The following is a 27949-nucleotide window of genomic DNA, read 5'->3' on the forward strand; positions in this document are numbered from 1 at the left end:
GTGTGACACCAGTGGTTGGAGTCAACAGATGGAGGGAGCAGAAGGAGAAGTCCTGGAACTGGGAAGGACTGGAGAGCACTGCAGCTGAAGGACACAAGAACAAACTGAAGACCAGGACAAGTCTGAGGTACTGGACAGGTGTGGGTTAAAAGTACTGGACAGGTGTGGGGTAAAGGTACTGGACAGGTGTGGGGTAAAAGTACTGGACAGGTGTGGGTTAAAAGTACTGGACAGGTGTGGGTTAAAAGTACTGGACAGGTGTGGGTTAAAGGTGCCATATGCCGGTGGTGCAGTGCGCCTGTGCACAGACAGGACTGTGTGTCACTGACAGCAGACACTGAGCGGCTGGAAACGGGCTGTTACTGAGTGTCAGGACGGTACCGGCTCACCCAGGGTCCGTGAACACACCACCTCCAGGGTCCGTGAACACACCACCTCCAGGGTCCGTGAACACACCACCTCCAGGGTCCGTGAACACACCACCTCCGGGTCAGAGCTGGCTGTGGAAGCCGCCTTTAAGGCACCAAACCCGGACTGTTTTAGAGGAGTTCCTGCTTCAGCCAAAGAAAGTGTACCTGAGCAGAGGGAGGGTGTGTATGAGGGACAAAAGGGGACAGAATTAGAAAGAAAGAAACAAAGAAACAAATAAATAAATGCATAGATAGATAGATAGATAGATAGATAGATAGATAGATAGATAGATAGATAGTAGAGCCCAACCAATATGAGATTTTTGGGACCGATAATAATATTGGAGGCTAAAAAAAAAAAAAAAAAGCCGATATCCAATATTGGCTGATATATGAAATACAAACATTGACCTCCACAGGCTCTAATAATGTTATATTAGATAATTGTGGACAGGTGGAGTAACAGTTGCATAAATCTGTGTTTATCTCACACAGATAATTGACCCAACTTTAACCCTTTCATGCATGGATTATGAGAACTTTAATCAAGATTTTTTTCTAAGTGTTTTTATTCCTCTTTAGGCAAAAAAAAAGCAAAAAAAAAAAAAAAAAAAAGTGATTGAATTTTTTATTTTTTTTTCTTATGCACCTGTTTTTCAAGAAGTTACAAAAATGTCCACTCAGCTGGACACCATGCGCTTCATTTTTGAAGCAACATGCTGTGTGAAAACTATGAAATAAAAACATTTTTAATGCCGCTAATTTGGTGTTTTCTCACATTTTAACATACTGTAATACTAGATATTACACACACAGATAATGTGCAATAAAACAACATCTTTGTCTTTTTAAAAAATGTTAATTACAGTCTAATAATAATTAGCAGTTCATTTATACTCAAATATGTGAGTGCAGATCAGGTTTATCAAGAACAGGACAGCTACAGTAATGCTCTGAAGTGCAGGGTATGAGATGGTGCATAAGCCTCCACTGTGTTGGCTGACAAGTAAAACAACAAAACCCATAAATAGACAAGAGAACAGCTGGAGCACAGCTGCCCACTGGAGTGACCACTGGAGTGACCACTGGAGTGACCACTGTGCATGAAAGGGTTAAACCTGTGTGTAACAGTCTGATGTCAGACTAGTGTGAGCTGTGGAACCACAGGTTCTACATGTGGGAGTTTTTGTGCTGGGCACAGCAGACTTTCAGTCTGTATTTTAGAAGTAGTGACACAAAAATAGTTTGGTAAATCATTTTTAAAATGTAAGCGACATCTACCTGTAATGAGTCCAACTACAAAACAAACTATGCAGTCACAAAAATAACTAGAAGCACTCGGAGAGCGCAGACCTCCGCCAAGGCTGATCAGTGACCCCCCCGATCACCACCAAAATTTAATCATTTCTTCCTCATCCCATTTCCAACAAACCCTGAAAATTTCATCCAAATCTGTCCATACTTTTTGAGTTATGTTGCACACTAACGGACAGACAAACAAACAAACAAACAGACAAACAAACAAACCCTGGCAAAAACATAACCTCCTTGGCGGAGGTAATTAGAGTAAAAATCTGACTGAGCACAAAGTTCTGTTTTCACTCACATGTGGATGTGTCTGCCTCACAGCACTACAACTGCACATGTGGACTAAGGACCAAACTGAGCATGTGTAGAGGGAATTAAGGCAGTCCTAAGTTCTTCCTGATTGGAGCAACTGTAAGAGTTACAACTGAGCTGTGTTCCAACTGTCCCCAGTCTCCCCTACACTATTAACACCTAGGCCTGTCTGCAGAATGAAACTGTGAGGGAGACAGGAAGTGCACGGACATGGGGTGGGGGGGGTGGGGGTGGGGGTTGGAGCGGGGGAGATTAGCAGTCCATCTGTGACTGAGTGTGTGTGTGTGTGTGTGTGTGTGGGGGGGGGGGGGTGATGCAGTGATTGTCTGAGCAGAAGTGAAAGTGAAACTGACAGGCTTTACTGTTCCTCTAACTGTCCAGGCGACACACACACACACACACACACACACACACACACACACTCACACACACACACACACACACACACACACACACACACACACACACACACAGGAGCAGTGAGTGACAGAATCTCTGCAGCAAAAAAGTTCATAAATCAGTTACATATTGGGAGATGTTGATTGATCAGTGATAAGCTATAATCGGCCCAATTAATTTGCCAGCTGATTAATCAGTCGGGCTCTAATAGATAGATAGATAGATACTTGAATAAACAGATAAATGCATAAATGAATAAATAAATAAATGCATAAATAAATAGCTAAATAAATAAATAAATAAATGCACAAATAACTAAATAAATACTTGAATAAATAAATGAATGCCCAAATAAACAAATTAATAAATAAATGCTTATGTTTTATGTTTTTATTACCATATTTTAATATTTAGGTATGTATTTATTTCCTCAATTATACATGCATTTTTAAATGTACATGTTTATTTATATATTTCTGATTTTCTTTATATATATATATATATATATATATATATATATATATATATATATATATATATGATTGCATTTCCTAATTTATTGAAGTATTTCTGTATTTCCACATTTATTTCTTTACATATTTCTGGGTCCATTTTGTCAGTGGAAAAGTGTATGTAAATGAAGTGGGCGGTCCTACCTCCTCTGTGAAGCAGGATTGGTTACAGGACGTGATCAGATGTACTAGTGCTGCCTAGACTTGACCGTTCCTGTCATGTTTGCAGCGGTTCAGGGGAGGCTCCATTATAACGTGTGCACTGAAAACCCTGGCCTCTGTGCAATGACAGACGAACAAACGGACAGACCATGTGACAGAGGCCCCTCCCACTCACACACCTCAGTCTGTCCTCAAAACACAATTCTACAAGTAATGCAGAAGGAGGGGTCAATAAAACTGAGGAAGTCAAAGTGCACTCCCCTCACCTTATCACAGACCCCCCCCACCACCACCACCACCACCACCACCACCCCACCCCCACTTTTGTTTGTATGTTATAGTAGATTTTATTTATGATCTACAGGTTGGATGGTAAAAATACTCTGTTCTATTCTATTCTATTGTATTCTATTGTATTCTATTCTGTTCTGTTCCGTTCCGTTCTATTTTGTTCTGTTCTATTCTATTCTGTTCTATTCTGTTCTGTTCTGTTCTATTCTATTCTATTCTGTTCTGTTCTGTTCTGTTCTGTTCTGTTCCGTTCTATTTTGTTCTGTTCTATTCTATTCTATTCTATTCTATTCTATTCTATTCTATTCTATTCTATTCTATTCTATTCTATTCTATTCTGTTCTGTTCTATTCTATTCTGTTCTGTTCTATTCTGTTCTGTTCTATTCTGTTCTATTCTGTTCTATTCTATTCTGTTCTGTTCTATTCTATTCTATTCTGTTCTATTCTATTCTATTCTATTCTGTTCTGTTCTATTCTATTCTATTCTATTCTATTCTGTTCTGTTCTATTCTATTCTATTCTATTCTGTTCTATTCTATTCTATTCTGTTCTATTCTATTCTGTTCTATTCTATTCTGTTCTATTCTATTCTATTCTGTTCTATTCTATTCTGTTCTGTTCTATTCTATTCTATTCTATTCTATTCTATTCTATTCTGTTCTATTCTATTCTATTCTATTCTATTCTATTCTATTCTGTTCTATTCTATTCTATTCTATTCTATTCTATTCTATACTATTCTATTCTGTTCTATTCTGTTCTGTTCTGTTCTGTTCTGTTCTATTCTGTTCTATTCTGTTCTGTTCTATTCTATTCTGTTCTATTCTATTCTGTTCTATTCTATACTATTCTGTTCTATTCTGTTCTATTCTTTTCTGTTCTATTCTGTTCTATTCTGTTTTATTCTATACTATTCTGTTCTATTCTATTCTGTTCTATTCTGTTCTGTTCTGTTCTGTTCTATTCTGTTCTATTCTATACTATACTATTCTGTTCTGTTCTATTCTGTTCTATTCTATTCTATTCTGTTCTATTCTATTCTGTTCTATTCTATTCTATTCTGTTCTGTTCTATTCTGTTCTATTCTGTTCTGTTCTATTCTGTTCTATTCTGTTCTATTCTATACTATTCTGTTCTGTTCTGTTCTATTCTGTTCTATTCTGTTCTGTTCTATTCTTGTTCTATTCTATAACTATTCTATTATGTTCTATTCTATTCTGTTCTATTCTATTCTGTTCTATTCTATTCTGTTCTATTCTGTTCTATTCTATTCGTTCTGTTCTGTTCTGTTCTATTCTGTTCTATTCTATTCTGTTCTATTCTGTTCTATTCTGTTCTGTTCTATTCTATTCTATTCTGTTCTATTCTGTTCTATTCTGTTCTATTCTGTTCTGTTCTATTCTATTCTGTTCTGTTCTGTTCTATTCTGTTCTATTCTGTTCTGTTCTATTCTGTTCTGTTCTATTCTGTTCTATTCTGTTCTATTCTATTCTGTTCTATTCTATTCTGTTCTTGTTCTGTTCTATTCTGTTCTATTCTGTTCTATTCTGTTCTGTTCTGTTCTATTCTGTTCTATTCTATTCTGTTCTATTCTGTTCTATTCTATTCTATTCTGTTCTATTCTATTCTGTTCTATTCTATTCTGTTCTGTTCTATTCTGTTCTATTCTATTCTGTTCTATTCTGTTCTATTCTATTCTGTTCTGTTCTGTTCTGTTCTATTCTGTTCTATTCTATTCTGTTCTATTCTGTTCTGTTTCTATTCTATTCTGTTCTATTCTATACTATTCGTTCTATTCTGTTCTATTCTTTTCTGTTCTATTCTGTTCTATTCTGTTTTATTCTATACTATTCTGTTCTATTCTATTCTGTTCTATTCTGTTCTGTTCTATTCTATTCTATTTCTGTTCTATTCTATTCTATTCTGTTCTATTCTATTCTATTCTGTTCTATTCATTCTATTCTATTCTATTCTATTCTGTTCTGTTCTGTTCTATCTATTCTATTCTATTCTATTCTATTCTATTCTATTCTATTCTATCTATACTAGTCTATTCTATACTATTCTATACTATTCTATTCTGTTCTATTCTGTTCTGTTCTGTTCTGTTCTATTCTGTTCTATTCTATTCTGTTCTATTCTATTCTGTTCTATTCTATACTATTCTGTTCTATTCTGTTCTATTCTTTTCTGTTCTATTCTGTTCTATTCTGTTTTATTCTATACTATTCTGTTCTATTCTATTCTGTTCTATTCTGTTCTGTTCTATTCTATTCTATTCTGTTCTATTCTGTTCTGTTCTATTCTGTTCTGTTCTGTTCTATTCTGTTCTATTCTATACTATACTATTCTGTTCTATTCTGTTCTATTCTATTCTGTTCTATTCTATTCTATTCTATTCTATTCTATTCTATTCTATTCTATTCTATTCTATTCTATACTATTCTATACTATTCTATTCTATACTATTCTATACTATTCTATTCTGTTCTATTCTGTTCTGTTCTGTTCTATTCTATTCTGTTCTATTCTATTCTGTTCTATTCTATTCTATTCTGTTCTATTCTGTTCTATTCTTTTCTGTTCTATTCTGTTTTATATGTTTTTTATATTCTATTCTGTTCTATTCTATTCTGTTCTATTCTGTTATGTTCTATTCTATTCTATTCTGTTCTATTCTGTTCTGTTTATGTTTGTCTGTTCTATTCTGTTATATATCTATACTATACTATTCTGTTCTATTCTATTCTGTTCTATTCTGTTCTTATTCTATTCTGTTCTATTCTATCTGTTCTATTCTGTTCTATTCTGTTCTGTCTATTCTGTTCTATTCTGTTCTGTTCTATTCTGTTCTATTCTATTCTATTCTGTTCTATTCTGTTATGTTCTATTCTGTTCTATTCTGTTCTATTCTATTTGTTCTATTCTATTCTGTTCTATTCTGTTCTATTCTATTCTGTTCTATCTGTTTATCTATTCTGTTTATTTGTTCTATTCTATTCGTTCTGTTCTATTCTGTTATATATATTCTGTTCTATTCTGTTCTATTATATTCTGTTTCTGTTCTATTCTGTTCTATTCTATTCTGTTCTATTGTTCTGTTCTATTCTGTTCTGTTCTATTCTGTTCTATTCTATTCTGTTCTATTCTGTTCTATCTATTCTGTTCTGTTTATATTCTGTTCTATTCTATCTGTTCTATTCGTTCTATCTATTCTGTTCTATTCTATTCTGTTCTATTCGTTCTATTCTATTCTGTTCAATTCTATTCTGTTCTATTCTGTTCTATTCTGTCTGTTTGTTCTGTTTATTCTGTTCTATCTATTCTTCTATTCTATTCTATTCTGTTCTATTCTATTTGTTATGTTCTATTCTGTTCTATTCTATTCTGTTCTATTCTGTTCTATTCTATTCTATTCTATTCTATTCTATTCTATTCTATTCTGTCTATATATTATATTCTGTTCTGTTCTATTCTATTCTGTTCTATTCTGTTCTATTCTATTCTGTTCTATTCTGTTCTATTCTATTCTGTTCTATTCTGTTCTATTCTATTCTATTCTGTTCTATTCTGTTCTGTTCTGTTCTATTCTGTTCTATTCTATTCTGTTCTATTCTGTTCTATTCTATTCTATTCTATTCTATTCTATTCTATTCTGTTCTATTCTATTCTATTCTGTTCTGTTCTATGCTATTCTGTTCTATTCTATTCTGTTCTATTCTATTCTATTCTATCTATTCTATTCTGTTCTATTCTATTCTATTCTATTCTGTTCTATTTCTATTCTATTCTGTTCTATTCTATTCTGTTCTATTCTATCTATTCGTTCTATTCTATTCTAGTCTGTTCTGTTCTATTCTATTCTATTCTATTCTATTCTATTCTATTCTATTCTATTCTGTTCTGTTCTATTCTATTCTATTCTGTTCTATTCTATTCTATTCTGTTCTATTCTGTTCTATTCTATTCTGTTCTATTCTGTTCTATTCTATTCTGTTCTATTCTGTTCTATTCTATTCTGTTCTATTCTATTCTGTTCTATTCTATTCTGTTCTGTTCTATTCTGTTCTATTCTATTCTGTTCTATTCTGTTCTATTCTATTCTGTTCTGTTCTATTCTGTTCTATTCTATTCTGTTCATCTGTTCTGTTCTATTCTGTTTCTATTCTGTTCTATTATATTCTGTTCTATTCTGTTCTATTCTATTCTGTTCTATGTTCTATTCTATTCTATCTGTTCTGTTCTATTCTGTTCTATTCTATTCTGTCTATTCTGTTCTTTTATGTTCTATTCTATTCTGTTCTATTCTGTTCTATTCTATTCTGTTCTATTCTATTCTGTTCTATTCTGTTCTGTTCTGTTCTATTCTGTTCTATTCTATTCTATTCTGTTCTATTCTATTCTGTTCTATTCTGTTCTATTCTGTTCTATTCTATTCTATTCTATTCTATTCTGTTCTATTCTATTCTGTTCTATTCTATTCTATTCTGTTCTGTTCTGTTCTATTCTGTTCTATTATTCTGATTCTATTCTATTCTGTTCTATTCTATTCTGTTCTATTCTATTCTATCTTTATTCTTTCTATTCTATTCTATTCTATTCTATTCTATATTCTGTTCTGTTCTATTCTGTTCTATTCTATTCTATTTATTATATTTGTATGTTCTATTTATTCATTCTATCTATTCTATTCTGTTATATTCTATTCTGTTCTGTTCTGTTCTGTTCTGTTCTATTCTGTTCTATTCTATTCTGTTCATTCTGTTCTATTCTGTTCGTTCTATTCTGGTATTCTGTTCTATTCTGTTATATTTGTTCTATTCTGTTCTGTTCTATTCTATTCTGTTCTGTTCTGTTCTGTTCTATTCTGTTCTATTCTGTCTATTTGTTCTGTTCTATTCTATTCTGTCTATTCTGTTCTATTCTGTTCTATTCTATTCTGTCTATTTATTCTGTTTATTTGTTCTATTCTGTTCTATTCTATTGTGTTATATTCTGTTCATTCTATTATGTTCTATTCTGTATTCTATTCTGTTCTATTCTTTCTATTCTATTCTATTCTGTTCTATCTATTCTATTTGTTCTATTATTCTGTTCTGTTCTATTCTGTTCTATTCTATTCTGTTCTATTCTGTTCTATTTCTATGTTCTGTTCTGTTCTATTCTGTTCTATCTATTCTGTTCTATTCTGTTCTGTTCTATTCTATTCTGTTCTATTCTATACTATTCTGTTCTATTCTGTTCTATTCTTTTCTGTTCTATCTGTTCTATTCTGTTTTATTCTATACTATTCTGTTCTATTCTATTCTGTTCATTCTATTCTATTCTATCTGTTCTATTCTATTCTGTTCTATTCTATTCTGTTCTATTCTATTCTATTCTATTCTATTCTGTTCTATTCTATTCTATTCTGTTCAATTCTATTCTGTCTATTCTATTCTATTCTACTTCTTTCTATTCTATTCTATTCTGTTCAATTCTGTTCTATTCTATTCTATTCTTCTATTCTATCTATTCTGTTCTATTCATTCTATTCTGTTCTGTTCTATTCTGTTCTATTCTATTCTATTCTGTTCTGTTCTGTTCTATTCTATTCTATTCTGTTCTTGTTCTATTTCTATTCTATTCTATTCTATTCTATACTATTCTATACTATTCTATTCTGTTCTATTCTGTTCTGTTCTGTTTCTATTCTGTTCTATTCTATTCTGTTCTATTCTATTCTGTTCTATTCTATACTATTCTGTTCTATTCTTTTCTGTTCTATTCTGTTCTATTCTGTTCTATTCTATACTATTCTGTTCTGTTCTATTATGTTCTGTTCTATTCTGTTCTGTTCTATTCTATTCTATTCTATTCTGTTCTATTCTGTTCTGTTCTATTCTATTCTATTCTGTTCTGTTCTGTTCTGTTCTATTCTGTTCTATTCTATACTATACTATTCTGTTCTATTCTGTTCTATTCTATTCTATTCTGTTCTATTCTATTCTGTTCAATTCTATTCTATTCTATTCTGTTCTATTCTATTCTGTTCTATTCTATTCTGTTCTATTCTATTCTATTCTATTCTATTCTATTCTATTCTATTCTGTTCTGTTCTATTCTATTCTATTCTATTCTATTCTATTCTATTCTGTTCTGTTCTGTTCTGTTCTATTCTATTCTATTCTATTCTATTCTATTCTGTTCAATTCTATTCTATTCTATTCTGTTCTATTCTATTCTGTTCTATTCTATTCTGTTCTATTCTATTCTATTCTATTCTGTTCTATTCTATTCTATTCTATTCTGTTCAATTCTATTCTATTCTATTCTGTTCTATTCTATTCTGTTCTATTCTATTCTGTTCTATTCTATTCTATTCTATTCTATTCTATTCTATTCTGTTCTATTCTATTCTATTCTGTTCAATTCTATTCTGTTCTATTCTATTCTATTCTATTCTGTTCTATTCTATTCTATTCTGTCAATTCTGTTCTATTCTATTCTATTCTATTCTATTCTGTTCTATTCTATTCTGTTCTATTCTATTCTGTTCTATTTCTATTCTATTCTATTCTGTTCTGTTCTATTCTGTTCTATTCTATTCTATCTATTCTGTTCTGTTCTGTTCTATTCTATTCTATTCTGTTCTATTCTATTCTATTCTATTCTATTCTATTCTATTCTATTCTGTTCTGTTCTATTCTGTTCTATTCTATTCTATTCTATTCTGTTCTGTTCTGTTCTGTTCTATTCTGTTCTATTCTATAGTGCTGTATTTCAGTAGATGGTTGTGATCTCTGGTGGATCTTTTCGTCTCAGTTCAGCAGAAGTTCATTAGTTCACAGCTTTTCCTTTAAACGTTCCCATTTGTCTGAACCCACTGTTCTGAGTCTGGGCTTCATATATGTGTGTGTGTGTGTGTGTGGTGTGTGTGTGTGTGTGTGTTTGGGTGTGTGTGTGTGTGTGTGTGTGTGTGTGTGTTTGGACAGTTCAGTTTGAATGTGAACCCTCCAGCTGATCACAAACTATGTTTCACGTTCATTTGGACCAAACTCCAGTGGATTTCTCCAGCCTGTTTGAACTCTGTTTCAGACCTGCTTCCGTCTCCTCCTTTGTTCATTTCAGCTCCAGACTTCAGTCCAACACTTCTCCGTTCTTCTCCATAACTGTTTGAACTCTGTTTCAGACCTGCTTCCGTCTCCTCCTTTGTTCATTTCAGCTCCAGACTTCAGTCCAACACTTCTCCAGTTCTTCTCCATAACTGTTTGAACTCTGTTTCAGACCTGCTTCCATCTCCTCCTTTGTTCATTTCAGCTCCAGACTTCAGTCCAACACTTCTCCAGTTCTTCTCCAGCCTGTTTGAACTCGTTTCAGACCTGCTTCCATCTCCTCCTTTGTTCATTTCAGCTCCAGACTTCAGTCCAACACTTCTCCAGTTCTTCTCCATAACTGTTTGAACTCTGTTTCAGACCTGCTTCCATCTCCTCCTTTGTTCATTTCAGCTCCAGACTTCAGTCCAACACTTCTCCAGTTCTTCTCCATAACTGTTTGAACTCTGTTTCAGACCTGCTTCCGTCTCCTCCTTTGTTCATTTCAGCTCCAGACTTCAGTCCAACACTTCTCCAGTTCTTCTCCAGACTGTTTGAACTCTGTTTCAGACCTGCTTCTGTCTCCTCCTTTGTTCATTTCAGCTCCAGACTTCAGTCCAACACTTCTCCAGTTCTTCTCCATACCTGTTTGAACTCTGTTTCAGACCTGCTTCCGTCCCCTCCTTTGTTCATTTCAGCTCCAGACTTCAGTCCAACACTTCTCCAGTTCTTCTCCATAACTGTTTGAACTCTGTTTCAGACCTGCTTCCATCTCCTCCTTTGTTCATTTCAGCTCCAGACTTCAGTCCAACACTTCTCCAGTTCTTCTCCATAACTGTTTGAACTCTGTTTCAGACCTGCTTCCGTCTCCTCCTTTGTTCATTTCAGCTCCAGACTTCAGTCCAACACTTCTCCAGTTCTTCTCCATAACTGTTGAACTCTGTTTCAGACCTGCTTCATCTCCTCCTTTGTTCATTCAGCTCCAGACTTCAGTCCAACACTTCTCCAGTTCTTCTCCATAACTGTTTGAACTCTGTTTCAGACCTGCTTCCATCTCCTCCTTTGTTCATTTCAGCTCCAGACTTCAGTCCAACACTTCTCCAGTTCTTCTCCATAACTGTTTGAACTCTGTTTCAGACCTGCTTCCGTCTCCTCCTTTGTTCATTTCAGCTCCAGACTTCAGTCCAACACTTCTCCAGTTCTTCTCCATAACTGTTTGAACTCTGTTTCAGACCTGCTTCCATCTCCTCCTTGTTCATTTCAGCTCCAGACTCAGTCCAACACTTCTCCAGTTCTTCTCCATAACTGTTTGAACTCTGTTTCAGACCTGCTTCCGTCTCCTCCTTTGTTCATTTCAGCTCCAGACTTCAGTCCAACACTTCTCCAGTTCTTCTCCATAACTGTTTGAACTCTGTTTCAGACCTGCTTCCGTCTCCTCCTTTGTTCATTTCAGCTCCAGACTTCAGTCCAACACTTCTCCAGTTCTTCTCCATAACTGTTTGAACTCTGTTTCAGACCTGCTTCCATCTCCTCCTTTGTTCATTTCAGCTCCAGACTTCAGTCCAACACTTCTCCAGTTCTTCTCCATAACTGTTTGAACTCTGTTTCAGACCTGCTTCCGTCTCCTCCTTTGTTCATTTCAGCTCCAGACTTCAGTCCAACACTTCTCCAGTTCTTCTCCAGCCTGTTTGAACTCTGTTTCAGACCTGCTTCCATCTCCTCCTTTGTTCATTTCAGCTCCAGACTTCAGTCCAACACTTCTCCAGTTCTTCTCCATAACTGTTTGAACTCTGTTTCAGACCTGCTTCCGTCTCCTCCTTTGTTCATTTCAGCTCCAGACTTCAGTCCAACACTTCTCCAGTTCTTCTCCATAACTGTTTGAACTCTGTTTCAGACCTTCTTCCGTCTCCTCCTTTGTTCATTTCAGCTCCAGACTTCAGTCCAACACTTCTCCAGTTCTTCTCCATAACTGTTTGAACTCTGTTTCAGACATGCTTCCGTCTCCTCCTTTGTTCATTTCAGCTCCAGACTTCAGTCCAACACTTCTCCATTTCTTCTCCAGCCTGTTTGAACTCTGTTTCAGACCTGCTTCCGTCTCCTCCTTTGTTCATTTCAGCTCCAGACTTCAGTCCAACACTTTCTCCAGTTCTTCTCCATAACTGTTTGAACTCTGTTTCAGACCTGCTTCCGTCTCCTCCTTTGTTCATTTCAGCTTCCAGACTTCAGTCCAACACTTCTCCAGTTCTTCTCCAGCCTGTTTGCAACTCTGTTTCAGACCCTGCTTCCGTCTCCTCCTTTGTTCATTTCAGCTCCAGACTTCAGTCCAACACTTCTCCAGTTCTTCTCCAGCCTGTTTGAACTCTGTTTCAGACCTGCTTCCATCTCCTCCTTTGTTCATTTCAGCTCCAGACTTCAGTCCAACACTTCTCCAGTTCTTCTCCATAACTGTTTGAACTCTGTTTCAGACCCTTCTTCCGTCTCCTCCTTTGTTCATTTCAGCTCCAGGACTTCAGTCCAAACACTTCTCCAGTTCTTCTCCATAACTGTTTTGAACTCTGTTTCAGACCTGCTTCATCTCCTCCTTTGTTCATTTCAGCTCCCAGACTTCAGTCCAACACTTCTCCAGTTCTTCTCCATAACTGTTTGAACTCTGTTTCAGACCTGCTTTCCGTCTCCTCCTTTGTTCATTTCAGCTCCAGACTTCAGTCCAACACTTCTCCAGTTCTTCTCCAGCCTGTTTGAACTCTGTTTCAGACCTGCTTCCGTCTCCTCCTTTGTTCATTTCAGCTCCAGACTTCAGTCCAACACTTCTCCAGTTCTTCTCCATACTTTTTGAACTCTGTTTCAGACCTGCTTCCATCTCCTCCTTTGTTCATTTCAGCTCCATACTTCAGTCCAACACTTCTCCAGTTCTTCTCCATAACTGTTTGAACTCTGTTTCAGACCTGCTTCCATCTCCTCCTTTGTTCATTTCAGCTCCAGACTTCAGTCCAACACTTCTCCAGTTCTTCTCCATAACTGTTTGAACTCTGTTTCAGACCTGCTTCCGTCTCCTCCTTTGTTCATTTCAGCTCCAGACTTCAGTCCAACACTTCTCCAGTTCTTCTCCAGCCTGTTTGAACTCTGTTTCAGACCTGCTTCCATCTCCTCCTTGTTCATTTCAGCTCCAGACTTCAGTCCAACACTTCTCCAGTTCTATCCCATAACTGTTTGAACTCTGTTTCAGAACCTGCTTCCATCTCCTCCTTTGTTCATTTCAGCTCCAGACTTCAGTCCAACACTTCTCCAGTTCTTCTCCATAACTGTTTGAACTCTGTTTCAGACCTGCTTCCGTCTCCTCCTTTTGTTCATTTCAGCTCCAGACTTCAGTCCAACACTTCTCCAGTTCTTCTCCATAACTGTTTGAACTCTGTTTCAGACCTGCTTCCATCTCCTCCTTTGTTCATTTCAGCTCCAGACTTCAGTCCAACACTTCTCCAGTTCTTCTCCATAACTGTTTGAACTCTGTTTCAGGACCTGCTTCCGTCTCCTCCTTTGTTCATTTCAGCTCCAGACTTCAGTCCAACACTTCTCCAGTTCTTCTCCATAACTGTTTGAACTCTGTTTCAGACCTGCTTCCATCTCCTCCTTTGTTCATTTCAGCTCCAGACTTCAGTCCAACACTTCTCCAGTTCTTCTCCATAACTGTTTGAACTCTGTTTCAGACCCTGCTTCCATCTCCTCCTTTGTTCATTTCAGCTCCAGACTTCAGTCCAACACTTCTCAGTTTCTTCTCCATAACTGTTTGAACTCTGTTTCAGACCTGCTTCCGTCTCCTCCTTTGTTCATTTCAGCTCCAGACTTCAGTCCAACACTTCTCCAGTTCTTCTCCATAACTGTTTGAACTCTGTTTCAGACCTGCTTCCATCTCCTCCTTTGTTCATTTCAGCTCCAGACTTCGTCCAACACTCTCCAGTTCTTCTCCATAACTGTTTGAACTCTGTTTCAGACCTGACTTCCGTCTACTCCTTTGTTCATTTCAGCTCCAGACTTCAGTCCAACACTTCTCCAGTTCTTCTCCATAACTGTTTGAACTCTGTTTCAGACCTGCTTCCGTCTCCTCCTTTGTTCATTTCAGCTCCAGACTTCAGTCCAACACTTCTCCAGTTCTTCTCCATAACTGTTTGAACTCTGTTTCAGACCTGCTTCCATCTCCTCCCTTTGTCATTTCAGCTCCAGGACTTCAGTCCAACACTTCTCCAGTTCTTCTCCATAACTGTTTGAACTCTGTTTCAGACCTGCTTCCATCTCCTCCTTGTTCATTTCAGCTCCAGACTTCAGTCCAACACTTCTCCAGTTCTTCTCCAGCCTTTTTGAACTCTGTTTCAGACCTGCTTCCGTCTCCTCCTTGTTCATTTCAGCTCCAGACTTCAGTCCAACACTTTCTCCAGTTCTTCTCCAGCCTGTTTGAAACTCTGTTTCAGACCTGCTTCCATCTCCTCCTTTGTTCATTTCAGCTCCAGACTTCAGTCCAACACTTCTCAGTTCTTCTCCATAACTGTTTGAACTCTGTTTCAGACCTGCTTCCGTCTCCTCCTTTGTTCATTTCAGCTCCAGACTTCAGTCCAACACTTCTCCAGTTCTTCTCCAGCCTGTTTGAACTCTGTTTCAGACCTGCTTCCATCTCCTCCTTGTTCATTTCAGCTCCAGACTTCAGTCCAACACTTCTCCAGTTCTTCTCCATAACTGTTTGAACTCTGTTTCAGACCTGCTTCCGTCTCCTCCTTTGTTCATTTTAGCTCCAGACTTCAGTCCAAACACTCTCCAGTTCTTCTCCATAACTGTTTGAACTCTGTTTCAGACCTGCTTCCATCTCCTCCTTTGTTCATTTCAGCTCCAGACTTCAGTCCAACACTTCTCCAGTTCTTCTCCATAACTGTTTGAACTCTGTTTCAGACCTGCTTCTGTCTCCTCCTTTGTTCATTTCAGCTCCAGACTTCAGTCCAACACTTCTCCAGTTCTTCTCCAGCCTGTTTGAACTCTGTTTCAGACCTCCATCTCCTCCTTTGTTCATTTCAGCTCCAGACTTCAGTCCAACACTTCTCCAGTTCTTCTCCATAACTGTTTGAACTCTGTTTCAGACCTGCTTCCGTCTCCTCCTTTGTTCATTTCAGCTCCAGACTTCAGTCCAACACTTCTCCAGTTCTTCTCCAGCCTGTTTGAACTCTGTTTCAGACTTGCTTCCATCTCCTCCTTTGTTCATTTCAGCTCCAGACTTCAGTCCAACACTTCTCCAGTTCTTCTCCATAACTGTTTGAACTCTGTTTCAGACCTGCTTCCATCTCCTTTTGTTCATTTCAGCTCCAGACTTCAGTCCAACACTTCTCCAGTTCTTCTCCGCCTGTTTGAACTCTGTTTCAGACCTGCTTCTGTCTCCTCCTTTGTTCATTTCAGCTCCAGACTTCAGTCCAACACTTCTCCAGTTCTTCTCCATAACTGTTTGAACTCTGTTTCAGACCTGCTTCTGTCTCCTCCTTTGTTCATTTCAGCTCCAGACTTCAGTCCAACACTTCTCCAGTTCTTCTCCAGAACTGTTTGAACTCTGTTTCAGACCTGCTTCCATCTCCTCCTTTGTTCATTTCAGCTCCAGACTTCAGTCCAACACTTCTCCAGTTCTTCTCCAGCCTGTTTGAACTCTGTTTCAGACCTGCTTCTGTCTCCTCCTTTGTTCATTTCAGCTCCAGACTTCAGTCCAACACTTCTCCAGTTCTTCTCCATAACTGTTTGAACTCTGTTTCAGACCTGCTTCTGTCTCCTCCTTTGTTCATTTCAGCTCCAGACTTCAGTCCAACACTTCTCCAGTTCTTCTCCAGAACTGTTTGGCGTCATCAGTGGTTGGAGTCCAGACTGAAAATCTGTCCAAACTTGGAGCCCATTACTGAAAATGTTCAGTTATTGGTTGAACAGGACAGAGCAGCACAGCCAATCACCTGGAGGGGGCGGGGCCTGCAGTGTCTCCTGTGCATTTAAAGGGCCAGCGCTCCAAACCCCCTTTGTGGTGTCATTAGTCAGAATAGTGTTGTAGATGGACCTGTGGAGTTGAATGAGTGAATTAGCATTTACAGTTTATGGAGATCACAGGGAAATGAGGGAAAAAGAAGAAGAACATTTAAAAAAAAAAAAAAAAGTAAAATATCACTCCTTTAAACAAAAGTGCCTGACTTCACTAACAGCCTGTTGACTACTAAGTTAGTCATCAACTAGTTTTTAGAACAAATTTAGAAACTCTCTAAATTTCATTTCTGAACCACTTTTCATTCAACAGAATCTCAAAGTTCTACAGAGATTGCGTGGATCATGGGGTCAAAATGCGACCTTTGACCCCAGAGCTGTCTGACATCTTCTTTAGTGCGGTCTGTAGTTTTGCTCACATTTCTGATGTCTGTTACTAACAAAAAACACATTTTTCTTTTTCCCAGAATGCTCCTCGACATCAAGTGACAGCTGAAGAACAGGATGAGTTTGGTGCACAGGTTAGTGACACACTGATGCTCATGTGTAAAACATTAGTTTGGTTTTGGCTCATTTGAATGAGCTTTGAAAGTAGGGCAGGGCAAAAGAACAACTAAATATCCCAATTAAAATTATTAGAGCCACTGAGATTATTGTGGTATAATTTTATTGTTCTGTTTTGAAAGCACATAGCCATGTCGTCCATCAGTTCTTATGTTATATTTGTTTTGTTGCCTCTTTTCCATTGTTTCTGTCACATTGGATCTTTCTTTTTCATTCATTCATTTATTTTCTTTTTCATGTTTTAAATGTCAGTCTGTTTCACTTAGACCCATTCTTGTTTGTAGTTGATTCATTTGTTTTACATTTTCCATCAGTTGTACCACATTAAACGTTGGGTATCAGTTTAATATTATACACTATGTGTTACAAATATGAAACTGTCATGACCAAACCCACATACAGTGAGACCACATGTGATTCTTGAAAGCTGACACATCCATGTTTGTTTGATAATGGTGTTTATCTGAGGCTGAGAAGAAATGATCTGAAAATACTGAGCTGTAATCCAGGTTTTCAGAAAATGTCTAATGCACAAAAAATCCAAAACAAATCCAAATGGCAGCAGTGGTGCATGCAAACAGCTGACAGTGTTTTAATCTTAACTTTATAAGATCATATGTTGATAACTTTACTGATAATGTCCTGCCTTCTCATCATATTATGTGTGTTATGTGGATTATAGACCTGTATTAAAGAAATACATCGATAAATAAGTCGACCTTCTTCCACATGACTTTTCAGGTGCCACAGTGTGGAGCAGCTTTAGGACAGAGTTAAAGCCTGTAATTCCTTGTACTTCCTTGAATGCCAGTGCCTTGGAGGTGTGTCAGGTTACTTGCTGGGACCTGTAAACAGGTTGCATCTGCCCTTCAGACAGCGTGCAGCAGATCTAGGATCAGATTTCAATAAGTTCTATGTCAGCTTCAGGACTAACGTCACCTTTCTGGCTGGTCTGTGTGTGAGTGAACCTGCTCTAAGCGTGCGAACGCTGCCGTGGGACTGAACAGACCTGTATGTTGTGTGTGTTGTGAAGGCTGACTCAGCTGGTTGGAGTATGGAGGTGGAAGAGGAGGGCCGGGCCGCCCCTGTGCACCGCCGCTGGCCTTCACTGGAGGACCTTCTGCTCCACCACCGCTCCAGACCCAGGTGAACTGTTCACTCCAAAGCCACATTCAGAGCCAGCACAAGGCCACACATGTATGTGTTCATGCACAAACGCAGGTGAAACTGGTCCTAAAAACAGAACAGGGGGCTAAAAATTCAACCCAGACGTAGACTAATGTATGAAGCAGGTTTGGAAGCACTTTGGGTCCATTTGAAAAATAAATACTTACTGAGAAAAACTATTTTCAGATAAAACACATTTTTCTGGGTTTTTTAAAAATATTTTTTATACAAATTGTGCATGTAACACAGTAAGAAGGACTGGAAAACTACTATTTTGAATATCTTTTATTCTCTCACAGGTACATTTTGGGAATCAGACTAATTACACAAGGCAGAGTGTTTGGCAAAAATAACCACTGTTTGAAAATCACTCACGATTTATTAGTTTTAACTGGGCAGGTTCTGCATGTAACACCAGTGGACACAATGGGTTCCACACCAAACCTGGAATGAGACTGAGACTGATGAAGAACCCACATGTGTGGATTAGAAAAACCACTAGGATCCACACAGTGAACACAGGGTCTGTATTTAGAGTCTGTAGAAGAGCATTTACACATGTTTACACATCTGATGCACTGACACCTAGGCAGATTTAATGTCCATATTTGGGTCCTGTTTTTGGACCCAGTATTTGAGATAAATGTCATTAATTATGGGATGGATCAGAGCAAGAGTATAATTTTTGTGCATTTATCTGAGGTCATCATCAGGTCCATCCTGGGGGAAATATGTCTACATTTACCTTTTATATTGGGTCAAAAAGCTGGAAAAGTGACAGATACTAAAATAAACCCAGTTTCAGAGAAACACCCAGATATGTGTTAAATAAAAAAAAAGATCTGTGATAGTACGGATTCAGCTGGTGCACTGCAGTAAAAGTGAAAAGGACCAACTTCTGAAATGCCAAAGTTGGCCTTTATGACATGATATGAAACTTTATTTATCCCACTGTGGGGAAATTTCACAGTTTACAGCAACAAAATACAACAAGTAAGTGCAAAGAAAAAGACAGGAAGAAAACCACAAAGAGTGAAAAATGAAATATAAAGAGAAAAATAACAATTTTGGTGTTTATATAAATACAGACTTAGACTTGAGATTAAATATTATTTCCATACTGACATTGTGGTTGCACATGCACATTTCCAGTGGCTGTTTGTGTCCAAGTGACCTGAACCTTATGTCGTACTAATGTGAAAACGAAGCCTTTTCTCTGTGGTCCAGGCTCTCTCTCTTATCTGCTCTGTCTCATATGCCACTTTGGTCCTGTAACAGTTTGGTTTTGTTATATTGGCTTTGTGTGACGTTCACCAGTGGATTCACCAAGGATGGTGTTTTCTATGTGCTACTGTGTCCTTTCATTTAAATGAAGTCCAGATGTTGGGATGGTGCACAGTGATGCAAAATAAAAATGATCAGTAATTCCCCTAAAATACATTCAAATTAATTCCTGTTTTGAAAATATGAGAATTAGACAGTCCAAATATTTGTGTGAAAATGTAGGAAATGAAAAGAAATATATCAGAAACATTAGGTTAAATTGAGGTTTAAAAAAAAAGGAGTAACTTTGCACCTCTGGTTTTTTACACACAGTCCACAGTGTTTTCTGTGAAGGACTCTTTTGGATGAGCAGACATGTTTGGCTCAGTACCAGTGATAAACTCTATACAGACACAGATGTGGAGGTGGAAGCGCTACCAGTGCACTTACTAACTTCAGGAAGTTACTGAAACCCCCAAAACCACAGCCTCAAATGTTCACACATCTGCTTTAGTGTAGGTTAGAGTAAAAGTGAACCTGAAAAAGTGATCTGTACTTGGATTCAGCTGCATTTAAACAGGCTGCCAGTGTTCTGTTTGATAATTTTCCCTTACTTCTTCATGTTCACTCTGCAGAAAACACAGTGGTATCTGTGTGCATACCTTCAACTACAGCAGCTTTGCTCAAACCTCTAGACCATGCCACAGTTACCTGGTAAACAGAACACTGCACAGTATGTGTGTGAACTAGTGGATCCAGAACTAATTAGAACAATGCCGTATGTGCATATTTACTCATAAATGCAAAGGAAATCATTGACAGTTTGGAAGTGTTTCTTGTCCTTTTGAATAGTTCCATCATTGGTCTGTGTACCACAGAAAAAGACAACCCACCCACTCCAAATGCAGATCTGAGAAATAAACAGGTTTCATCCACTTCTTTCAGAACAACAGTGAGCTCTGGGAATCACAACGACCTCCACCTTTGGTCTCCAACATCTAATCTGTTCACCTTGAATTTTTTTTATGTTGTCTTCTGTTTTTCAAATTATCCTACATGATACTCAAGTAAATGTAATCTTCCGTACTGCTGAGCAGTCAGTATTCTCTCAAATATCATGGACCACATGTTTGGAATCAACGACCTGAACTCCAATCAACAACTTCTTTATCATTATTTAAAAAGCATCTGAAAAGGACTCTAATTTATGAAAACAATGTAAGGCTGTATACTATTTGCTTTGTATTTCTATTGTTTTACTTTAGAGTATTATTTCAGTTATATCGTATATTTAATTCTTTTTTTTTTTTCCTGGAGGGGTATTTACATAACCTGTTTTTGGCTTCTATCCTCCTGCACAATGGTGTTACTTGCATGAAAATAGTCTTTTAAAATTTTCTCTTGCTGTTTATGATGTGCAAAAAATAAAATAGAAATAGAAAAAACTGAATCCACTTTTATGCCAAATGAGAAGTAAAGCATCAGTAGAAGGAGTCGCAGAACTCACCATGAACTCATCCTTCCCTCCTCATTTATAATAGTTCACAACCAGTGTTTAAATACAGCACAGAAATGAAGCCTTTGGGGTCAACTGTTTGGTTTGTTGTTTTTTTTAATAACTCAGAGGATTGATACACAACATGAAAAATATGTGTATGGGTATTTCCCTACATGGCTTTTTCCCCTGTGACCTCTGACCTGTATTCAAAATAAAATACTCTGTTGGACATAACAGATATGAGGTCGTGGCTGAAAATCAGTGGTTCTATGTCACACATTTAGGGAGGTCGACGTATGACTGTGACCAAACATGGACAAAATTGTCAGAATGTCTGAAATATGGTTTCATGTGCAGTTTGAAGCTGCTGTGACCTACATTTACTCAACACCTAACAGGAAGTCAGCCTTTAATGACACACTGATCAGTGCAACAGGTGTGATTATGGAGATGAAACTGCTAACCTCAGACTTTCTTTGTAAAATTCTGTTACATTTTTGTACTTTGGCTTGTGTTGTAGCCTGAATTTGTGAGCGTGTTGTTCTTGCAGGCTGTGTTTAGGTTGTATCCAACTGTATTACATCCACGTTGAACAGAAAGGCTGGCAATAAATGCACAACTGTGATGAAATGCCAGTCTGTAGGAGCCTTTGGACGAGCTAAAGCACAGGTGTCAAACATAGGGCTCATGGGCCAAAAGGGTCCAGTCCGGCCCGTGGGACGAAGTAGTGAAGTACAGAAAGTATACTGAACATTTGAACAGTCAAGGATGTTGAAATAATGTGAGTTCAGGTTCCACATTCAGACCAATATGATCTAAGGTGGGTCAGACCAGTAAAATACTATTAGAATAATCTATAAATAATGACAGCTCCAAATGTTAGTCTTTGTTTCAGTGTAAAAAAGTAAAATTACATGGAAAAAGTGTACATTTACAAACTCCTTAACAAAATATGTATAACCTGAACAAATATGAACAACTTGAAATGTCTTATGAGAACTAAGTGCAATTTAAACATTATTTTGTTGTTTCTCACATTTTTGTAAATTTTGGAGCATGTTTTGTTTTATTATTATTTATTTTGTTCATATTTGTTGTTTTTTTTAATAATTGTTTTGCTTATTTCTGTTCTTCTGTTCATGTTTATCACATTTTTGTCCATTTTTTTTTTTAAATTAAAGGTTATTATGTTGTTATTTTACTGGCCCACATGATTGAAATGAAAATACAATAACCTGAACAAATATGAACAATCTCAAATTTCTTAATACAAACTGTACAATTGTATCAATATTCTCCCTGTTATTAAATGTTTGTGTGTTTGTAGATCCACTGGGATCTGTACGTTCTAATGTATAAATGATAAACTGAAGCAGAATATTGTTAAAATTGCACTTATTTTCCTTGAGAAATTTCAGATTGTTCATGTTATTCACATTTTTAGGGAAACTTTGTAGATGTAAACAACCTCATTATGTAATTTTCAGTTAAATTTTGCTTTTTTTTTTTTTTTTTTAAACTCTTTTTATTGAAATTAGAACACTGCAAAAACAAGATCTTTACACCTGCACTCACTTAACATTAACATAATCTATAAAAGGCTGCCAAACTGTAAAATAATTTTAGATGATCTTTTAGTGAGAATTAGATTTTCTCCAAATGTCAGTGTTGCAGATGTCTTTCATCGGAGCCTGGTGAGTTGGAGGATTTTTGTTCTTCCAGTGGAACAGAATAAGGCCTCCGCCCAGTAGTGTCACAAACGTCACAACAACATTCTGTTCAGTGCTCAGGTCCACTCCTGTGGGTTCCACACCCAGCGTTATGTTTTTGGGTCTGGAGGGATCTGTCTGTTCAAAATCTAAGACCAGGTCTGTAACGTTTCAGTCTAATAGTGAAGTTGGGCATGTCTAAAATGTGTGTGCCACTGAAGCAGAGCTCCGGCCACAACGGTCACAAAGGGGATTCACTCCAGAGGACATCCTGGACATCTGCAGTGTAGACAGATGCAACCTGTGGAAGACTTGAAACTGCAGCGGTCCACGTGTACAGCAGATGGTTCCTGTGCTTTAGTCCACTGCCTGTCAGTCATGGTTACACCTGGGTCATTAGACCAAGCTTCTTTCAGGCGGTCCAAAGCAGCTCTACAGTCCAACTGGGAAAGGTCGTTAGGCTGTGGCTCAGGTGGTAGAGCGGGTCATCCAATAACTGAAGGGTTGGCGGTTCGAATCCCGCTCTGTAGTCTGTCCGTTGTGTCCTTGGGCAGGACACTTCACCCTCCCTGCCTCCAGTGCCACTCACACTGGTGGTGGTGGAGGGGCCGTAGGCGCAAATTGTCAGCCACGCTTCTGTCAGTCTGCCCCCCCCCCCCCCCCCCCAGGACAGCTGTGGATACAGATGTAGTTTACCCCCACCAGGGACAGTGTGAGAGCGAATGAATAATGGGTCAAAAATGTAAAGTGCTTTAAGGTGTCTAGAAAAGCACTATATAAATCCAATCCATTATTATTATTAAATACTAGAAACCGCTCCTTTCTTTTGTGGTTTTTCTAGAAGCATGTTATCCAAAGCATATTCTGGTGGTTGACTGGGGAAGGGTGGAAAGGTCTCCTTAGTAAAAGTATGAATTTGCAAGTTCTGAAAAATCTTTGTGATCTACACTACCAGTCCAAAGTTTGGACTCACCTGGTTTTTCTTTATTTTCATGACTATTTCCATTGTAGATTCTCACTGAAAGCATCAACACTATGAACGAACACATATGGAATTATGGAGTTTAAAAAAAGGTGAGCTAACTCAAAGCACGGTTTTATTTTAGATTCTTCCAAATAGCCACATTTTGCTTTTTTTAGTGCTTTGCACATTCTTGGCGTTCTCTGGATGAGCTTCATGAGGTCGTCACCTGAAATGTTTTCCAAAAGTCCTGAAGCAGTTCCCAGTGGTGCTGAGCACTTGTAGGCCATCTGCGGTCCATCTGATGACATTTACAGGGTGGGGAAGCAAATGTACACTATTTTGAGGCAGGGATTGAAAGACAGTGTATGACCAATTAGTTTATTGAAAGTCATGAGAATTTATTTGCCACAAGAAAATGTCCATAATAGAAAATGTTTTTATTCTATGTGTCCTCCTTCTTTCTCAATAACTGCCTTCACACGCTTCCTGAAACTTGTGCAAGTGTTCCTCAAATATTGGGGTGACAACTTCTCCCATTCTTCTTTAATAGTATCTTCCAGACTTTCTGGTAATAGTTTTGCTCATAGTCATTCTCTTCTTTCCATTATAAACAGTCTTTATGGACACTCCAACTATTTCTGAAATCTCCTTTGGTGTGACGAGTGCATTCAGCAAATCACACACTCTTGACGTTTGCTTTCCTGATTACTCATATGGGCAAAAGTTTGTGAAAAGGTATGGATAATAGTGTTAGGTATGATTATGACATCAGTATATGTTTGGGTTCAAAACAACTGACGTAGTGTCTGCTGAGAAAAACAACTACATGTTCAGTGTACATTTGGCTTCCCCACCCTGTATATGAGAAGGGGAGTCCACACTGTGGACTGGTCGTGTACGTTAAATGGGTCTTCAAGTTGCTGAAACCTGGGAAAGATCCAGTTGATAAATAAATCCTTAATTGTGTGTAAATGTAACTTTTTTCCCAGTTTTGCAGTCTTTGACCGGTCCGGTCCATATCCGATCCTTTTGGGTTTTGTGGGCCCCTGACCTGAACCCCTGTGACTGTCCTGTGAATCCCACACTGACCTGTTCCCTCTCCTCCTGCAGATCCAGTAGAGACTCACAAGAGGAGGCTCATCCAGTGGTTCAGCCACCTTCCCAACGAGGAGAAGCAGTTCGGCGGGTACTTCAGCCCCGACACCATGCACGTGGACCCGCTGATCCTGGAGAGGCGGCCTGAGGAGAGAGCCGGTCTGGTGAGCTCCCCCGTTCTGCCCCAGACCGGCAGCTCCTCTGTGACCGTGGAGCAGCTGTTCGAGGCCACGGACGTGCGGGACCAGGAGACGGGGGTCACCGTGCTGATGTACGGAGCGGTGGGAACCGGAAAGAACACGGTGCTCCGAAAGCTGGTCCTGGACTGGTGCAGGGGGGCCGCGCTGACCCAGTTCAAGCTGCTGCTGCCCTTCTCCTGTGAGGATCTCAGCCATATGACAAAGTAAGACATGCTTCGTTTTGGTCAGGAAGCGTGTCACATCAGATGAACGTAGCAGCTCATTTCATCTGCTGTTAAAGGCAGAAGTCACCAGAGGATGAGCCGTCACAAACAGACAAATAAACCAAGGTTCCAATAGTTCTGGATTTTTCATTCTAGTTTAGTTTTAGTGAGCTTTGAATTTTTTTTCTCTAATTCAGTTCGTTTTAATTAGTTTTTAGAGGTTTGATAGTTTTTATTAGTTTTTGATTTTCTAAATGCTTAGTTGTAGTTTAGTTTTAGTTTTTTTATATTTTATCTTCTTCACCGTTGAATTCTGCTGTTTTCTCCCAACTTTAGTCTCCATGTTTCCAGGTAGAGTGGGGATGAAAAGCTGACTCTAAACGACAGGTGACGAGAAGTGACCGTTAAATATCATTTGGTGCCAGCAGCTAAAATTGCTTGAGGGAAATAAATCGCTTTCGTATCAATCTGATGTCGACAAAGACGAAAACGAAGGGAATTTATCCATAATTTTTATCCGTTTTAGTTTTTTGTAAACACACAGTACAGTTTCAGTTAGTTATGTTTTTTTCTTTTAATTATAGTTTTTATTTATTTCAGTTAACAAAAATGTTTTTACAATTCTAGTTTTCGTCATTTCGTTAATTTTCGTTATTGATAATAACCTTGATATAAACATGGGAGTACACGACTAGTACTTCTATTCTTTATACTTTTATTTATCATTATTATTACTACTATGCCTCTTGTTTCTACTAGTAGATAAGATAAGATAAGATAAGATAAGAAGACTTTATTGATCCCACCATGGGGAAATTTAACAGTTTACAGCATTAATATGTAACACACCAGTGCAGAGGAAAGGGAGGAAGAAATAAACGCTCTTACAGTAAAATTTAAGTGTGAAATTTAAAGGTATTACAGAATTACATAGTGATTGCACATACAGATAATGTGACGTGGGGGGGTGGAGGGTCACTGAACTGTTCTACAGTCTGATGGCTGTTGCAGGAATGGTTCCTTCTTGTTCAGGGGATGTAACCGTCTGGTGCAGAAGGAGCTGCCCAGGGCCTCTACTGTACAGGGGGGTGCACAGGGTGGGTGGGGTTATGGATGGATGGAGTCCAGCGGGCAGCCTAGGACAGAGCCGGCTCACTTTAGCAGCTTATAAAGTGTAGAAGTACTTTCCAATGTGCAGCTGCAATTTTTCACTAGTGTTTTTTAGAGTTATTCAATCAATCAATTGTATTTATACAGTGTCACATCATAACAAAGGTTGTGTCATGACACTTCCATTTACAGAACAGATTTGGAGCAAATTGCCTCTTTTGTGGAAGGGAACTGACAATTTCTAAATTCAGACTTTTTATCGCACTATTGCAAATTATTTTCAAATATTACGACATAATCTCATAAAAGTACAAAATTATTTTTGTTAAATTATGAGTTTTTTTTTTTTTTTAAAAACTACGATTTATTCTCATAATATTATGGCTTCTTACTCAAAATATTATGACTTTATTCTTGTAGTGGCATATGTTTTTCCTTTTCCTATGTAGCCCTAATACGCCGTCGTACGATTAAATGGTATATCACAAAACGTTCTTCTGTAAAGACTTAAAGTGCAGCATTTGGAAAAATAAAGTTTTAACATCTGGCTTAACCAGTACAAAACACACCACACACACAAAATAAATACATAAAATTAGTTTTACACACATTACAGTTTGAGATCCTGCCCAAAGGAACTAACAGCTGCCTCTTTCAGACAGTAAAAAGTGCTTTTAGGATGCTTGAAATAACCGTTATTAACAAAACAGTGTTATAATGGAAAACAAAAAAAACTACATGCATGACCTGCAGTATCAATATTAGTACTAAGAGTTTGTAGGATTCCCCAAAAACATGAACACAAAAGAAAATCAAAACTGGACCTCTGCCATGTCTGCATTTGAAGAAACACCTAAAATATTTGATACAGTCCTTTTTAATATCGATACAGTATCCTGAAATGAAATAGTGCGATATGTCTTGGAACCAGTATTTTCTGTGTGACATTTTTATCATCACAACATTTTGGCCCTCTCAGCCACCTCTGCCACAGGTAAAGAAAAAACTTCAATAATGTTTTGGTGCACTTGACAGCATATTGAGCAGGTGTGTGTTTGAAGGGGAGAACCTGTAAATATTCTCTGTCCGCTGCAGATGCAGATCTATATTCAGATACAGCACAGTTCTAATGTGGCCGAACTCCTCCCACCCAGGACAGTGTCTTTAAGGGACCTGGTGAGCAGGAAGTATTTCCATCTGAGAAAACACCCCCTGCTGAGCGGGGAGGGAAACCAGGCCAAGGACCTTCTCTTCCTGTTCCATAAGATGGAGAAGATGAAGCTGGACTTCCGGATCGGATCCACAGAGCTGTGCAGTGACCCCAACGAGGCGCTGCCTGCAGGCGTAGTGGTGGTCAACCTGCTGAGGAAATACATGCTACCTGAGGTAACCTGCACACCTCTGCCACTGGACTGTGGAGCAGAGCTTCTCTGAACCCTTACAGACCCAAACTGTCACTGCCCACCTAAAGCACCTGCTGACCTAAACTGTTTAACACCTGCTGATCCACTAATCCTATCAAGACATGTCAACAATTAGTGTCAAATACAGTTCATCTTTTCATGGTCATCAGATATGACCATATTTGGACGTTCAGAGGCTCTGTAGTTACCATGGAAACACCGTCATCCTCTACAACATTGATTCTCCAGTCAAACCCATGCAGTTGGATCAGTGACAGTGGATGGACACACTGGTTTATATGTTCAGTTAATG

At 38.0% G+C, this 27949-nt stretch overlaps 1 protein-coding gene across 1 annotated transcript; it reads left to right on the top strand.

The window, feature by feature from the left end:
• Positions 1-27667, top strand: LOC115415724 (NLR family member X1-like). Its single transcript, XM_030129365.1, has 5 exons — positions 1-127; positions 16928-16981; positions 18058-18170; positions 24736-25123; positions 27388-27667. Exons 2-5 carry the CDS (start codon positions 16965-16967, stop codon positions 27665-27667), a joined length of 798 nt encoding a protein of 265 aa, XP_029985225.1. The 5' UTR covers positions 1-127; positions 16928-16964.
• Positions 27668-27949: the final 282 nt, after the last annotated feature.

This window comes from Sphaeramia orbicularis, unplaced genomic scaffold (genome assembly GCF_902148855.1).
Source record: "Sphaeramia orbicularis unplaced genomic scaffold, fSphaOr1.1, whole genome shotgun sequence".
Classification (NCBI taxonomy): domain Eukaryota; kingdom Metazoa; phylum Chordata; class Actinopteri; order Kurtiformes; family Apogonidae; genus Sphaeramia; species Sphaeramia orbicularis.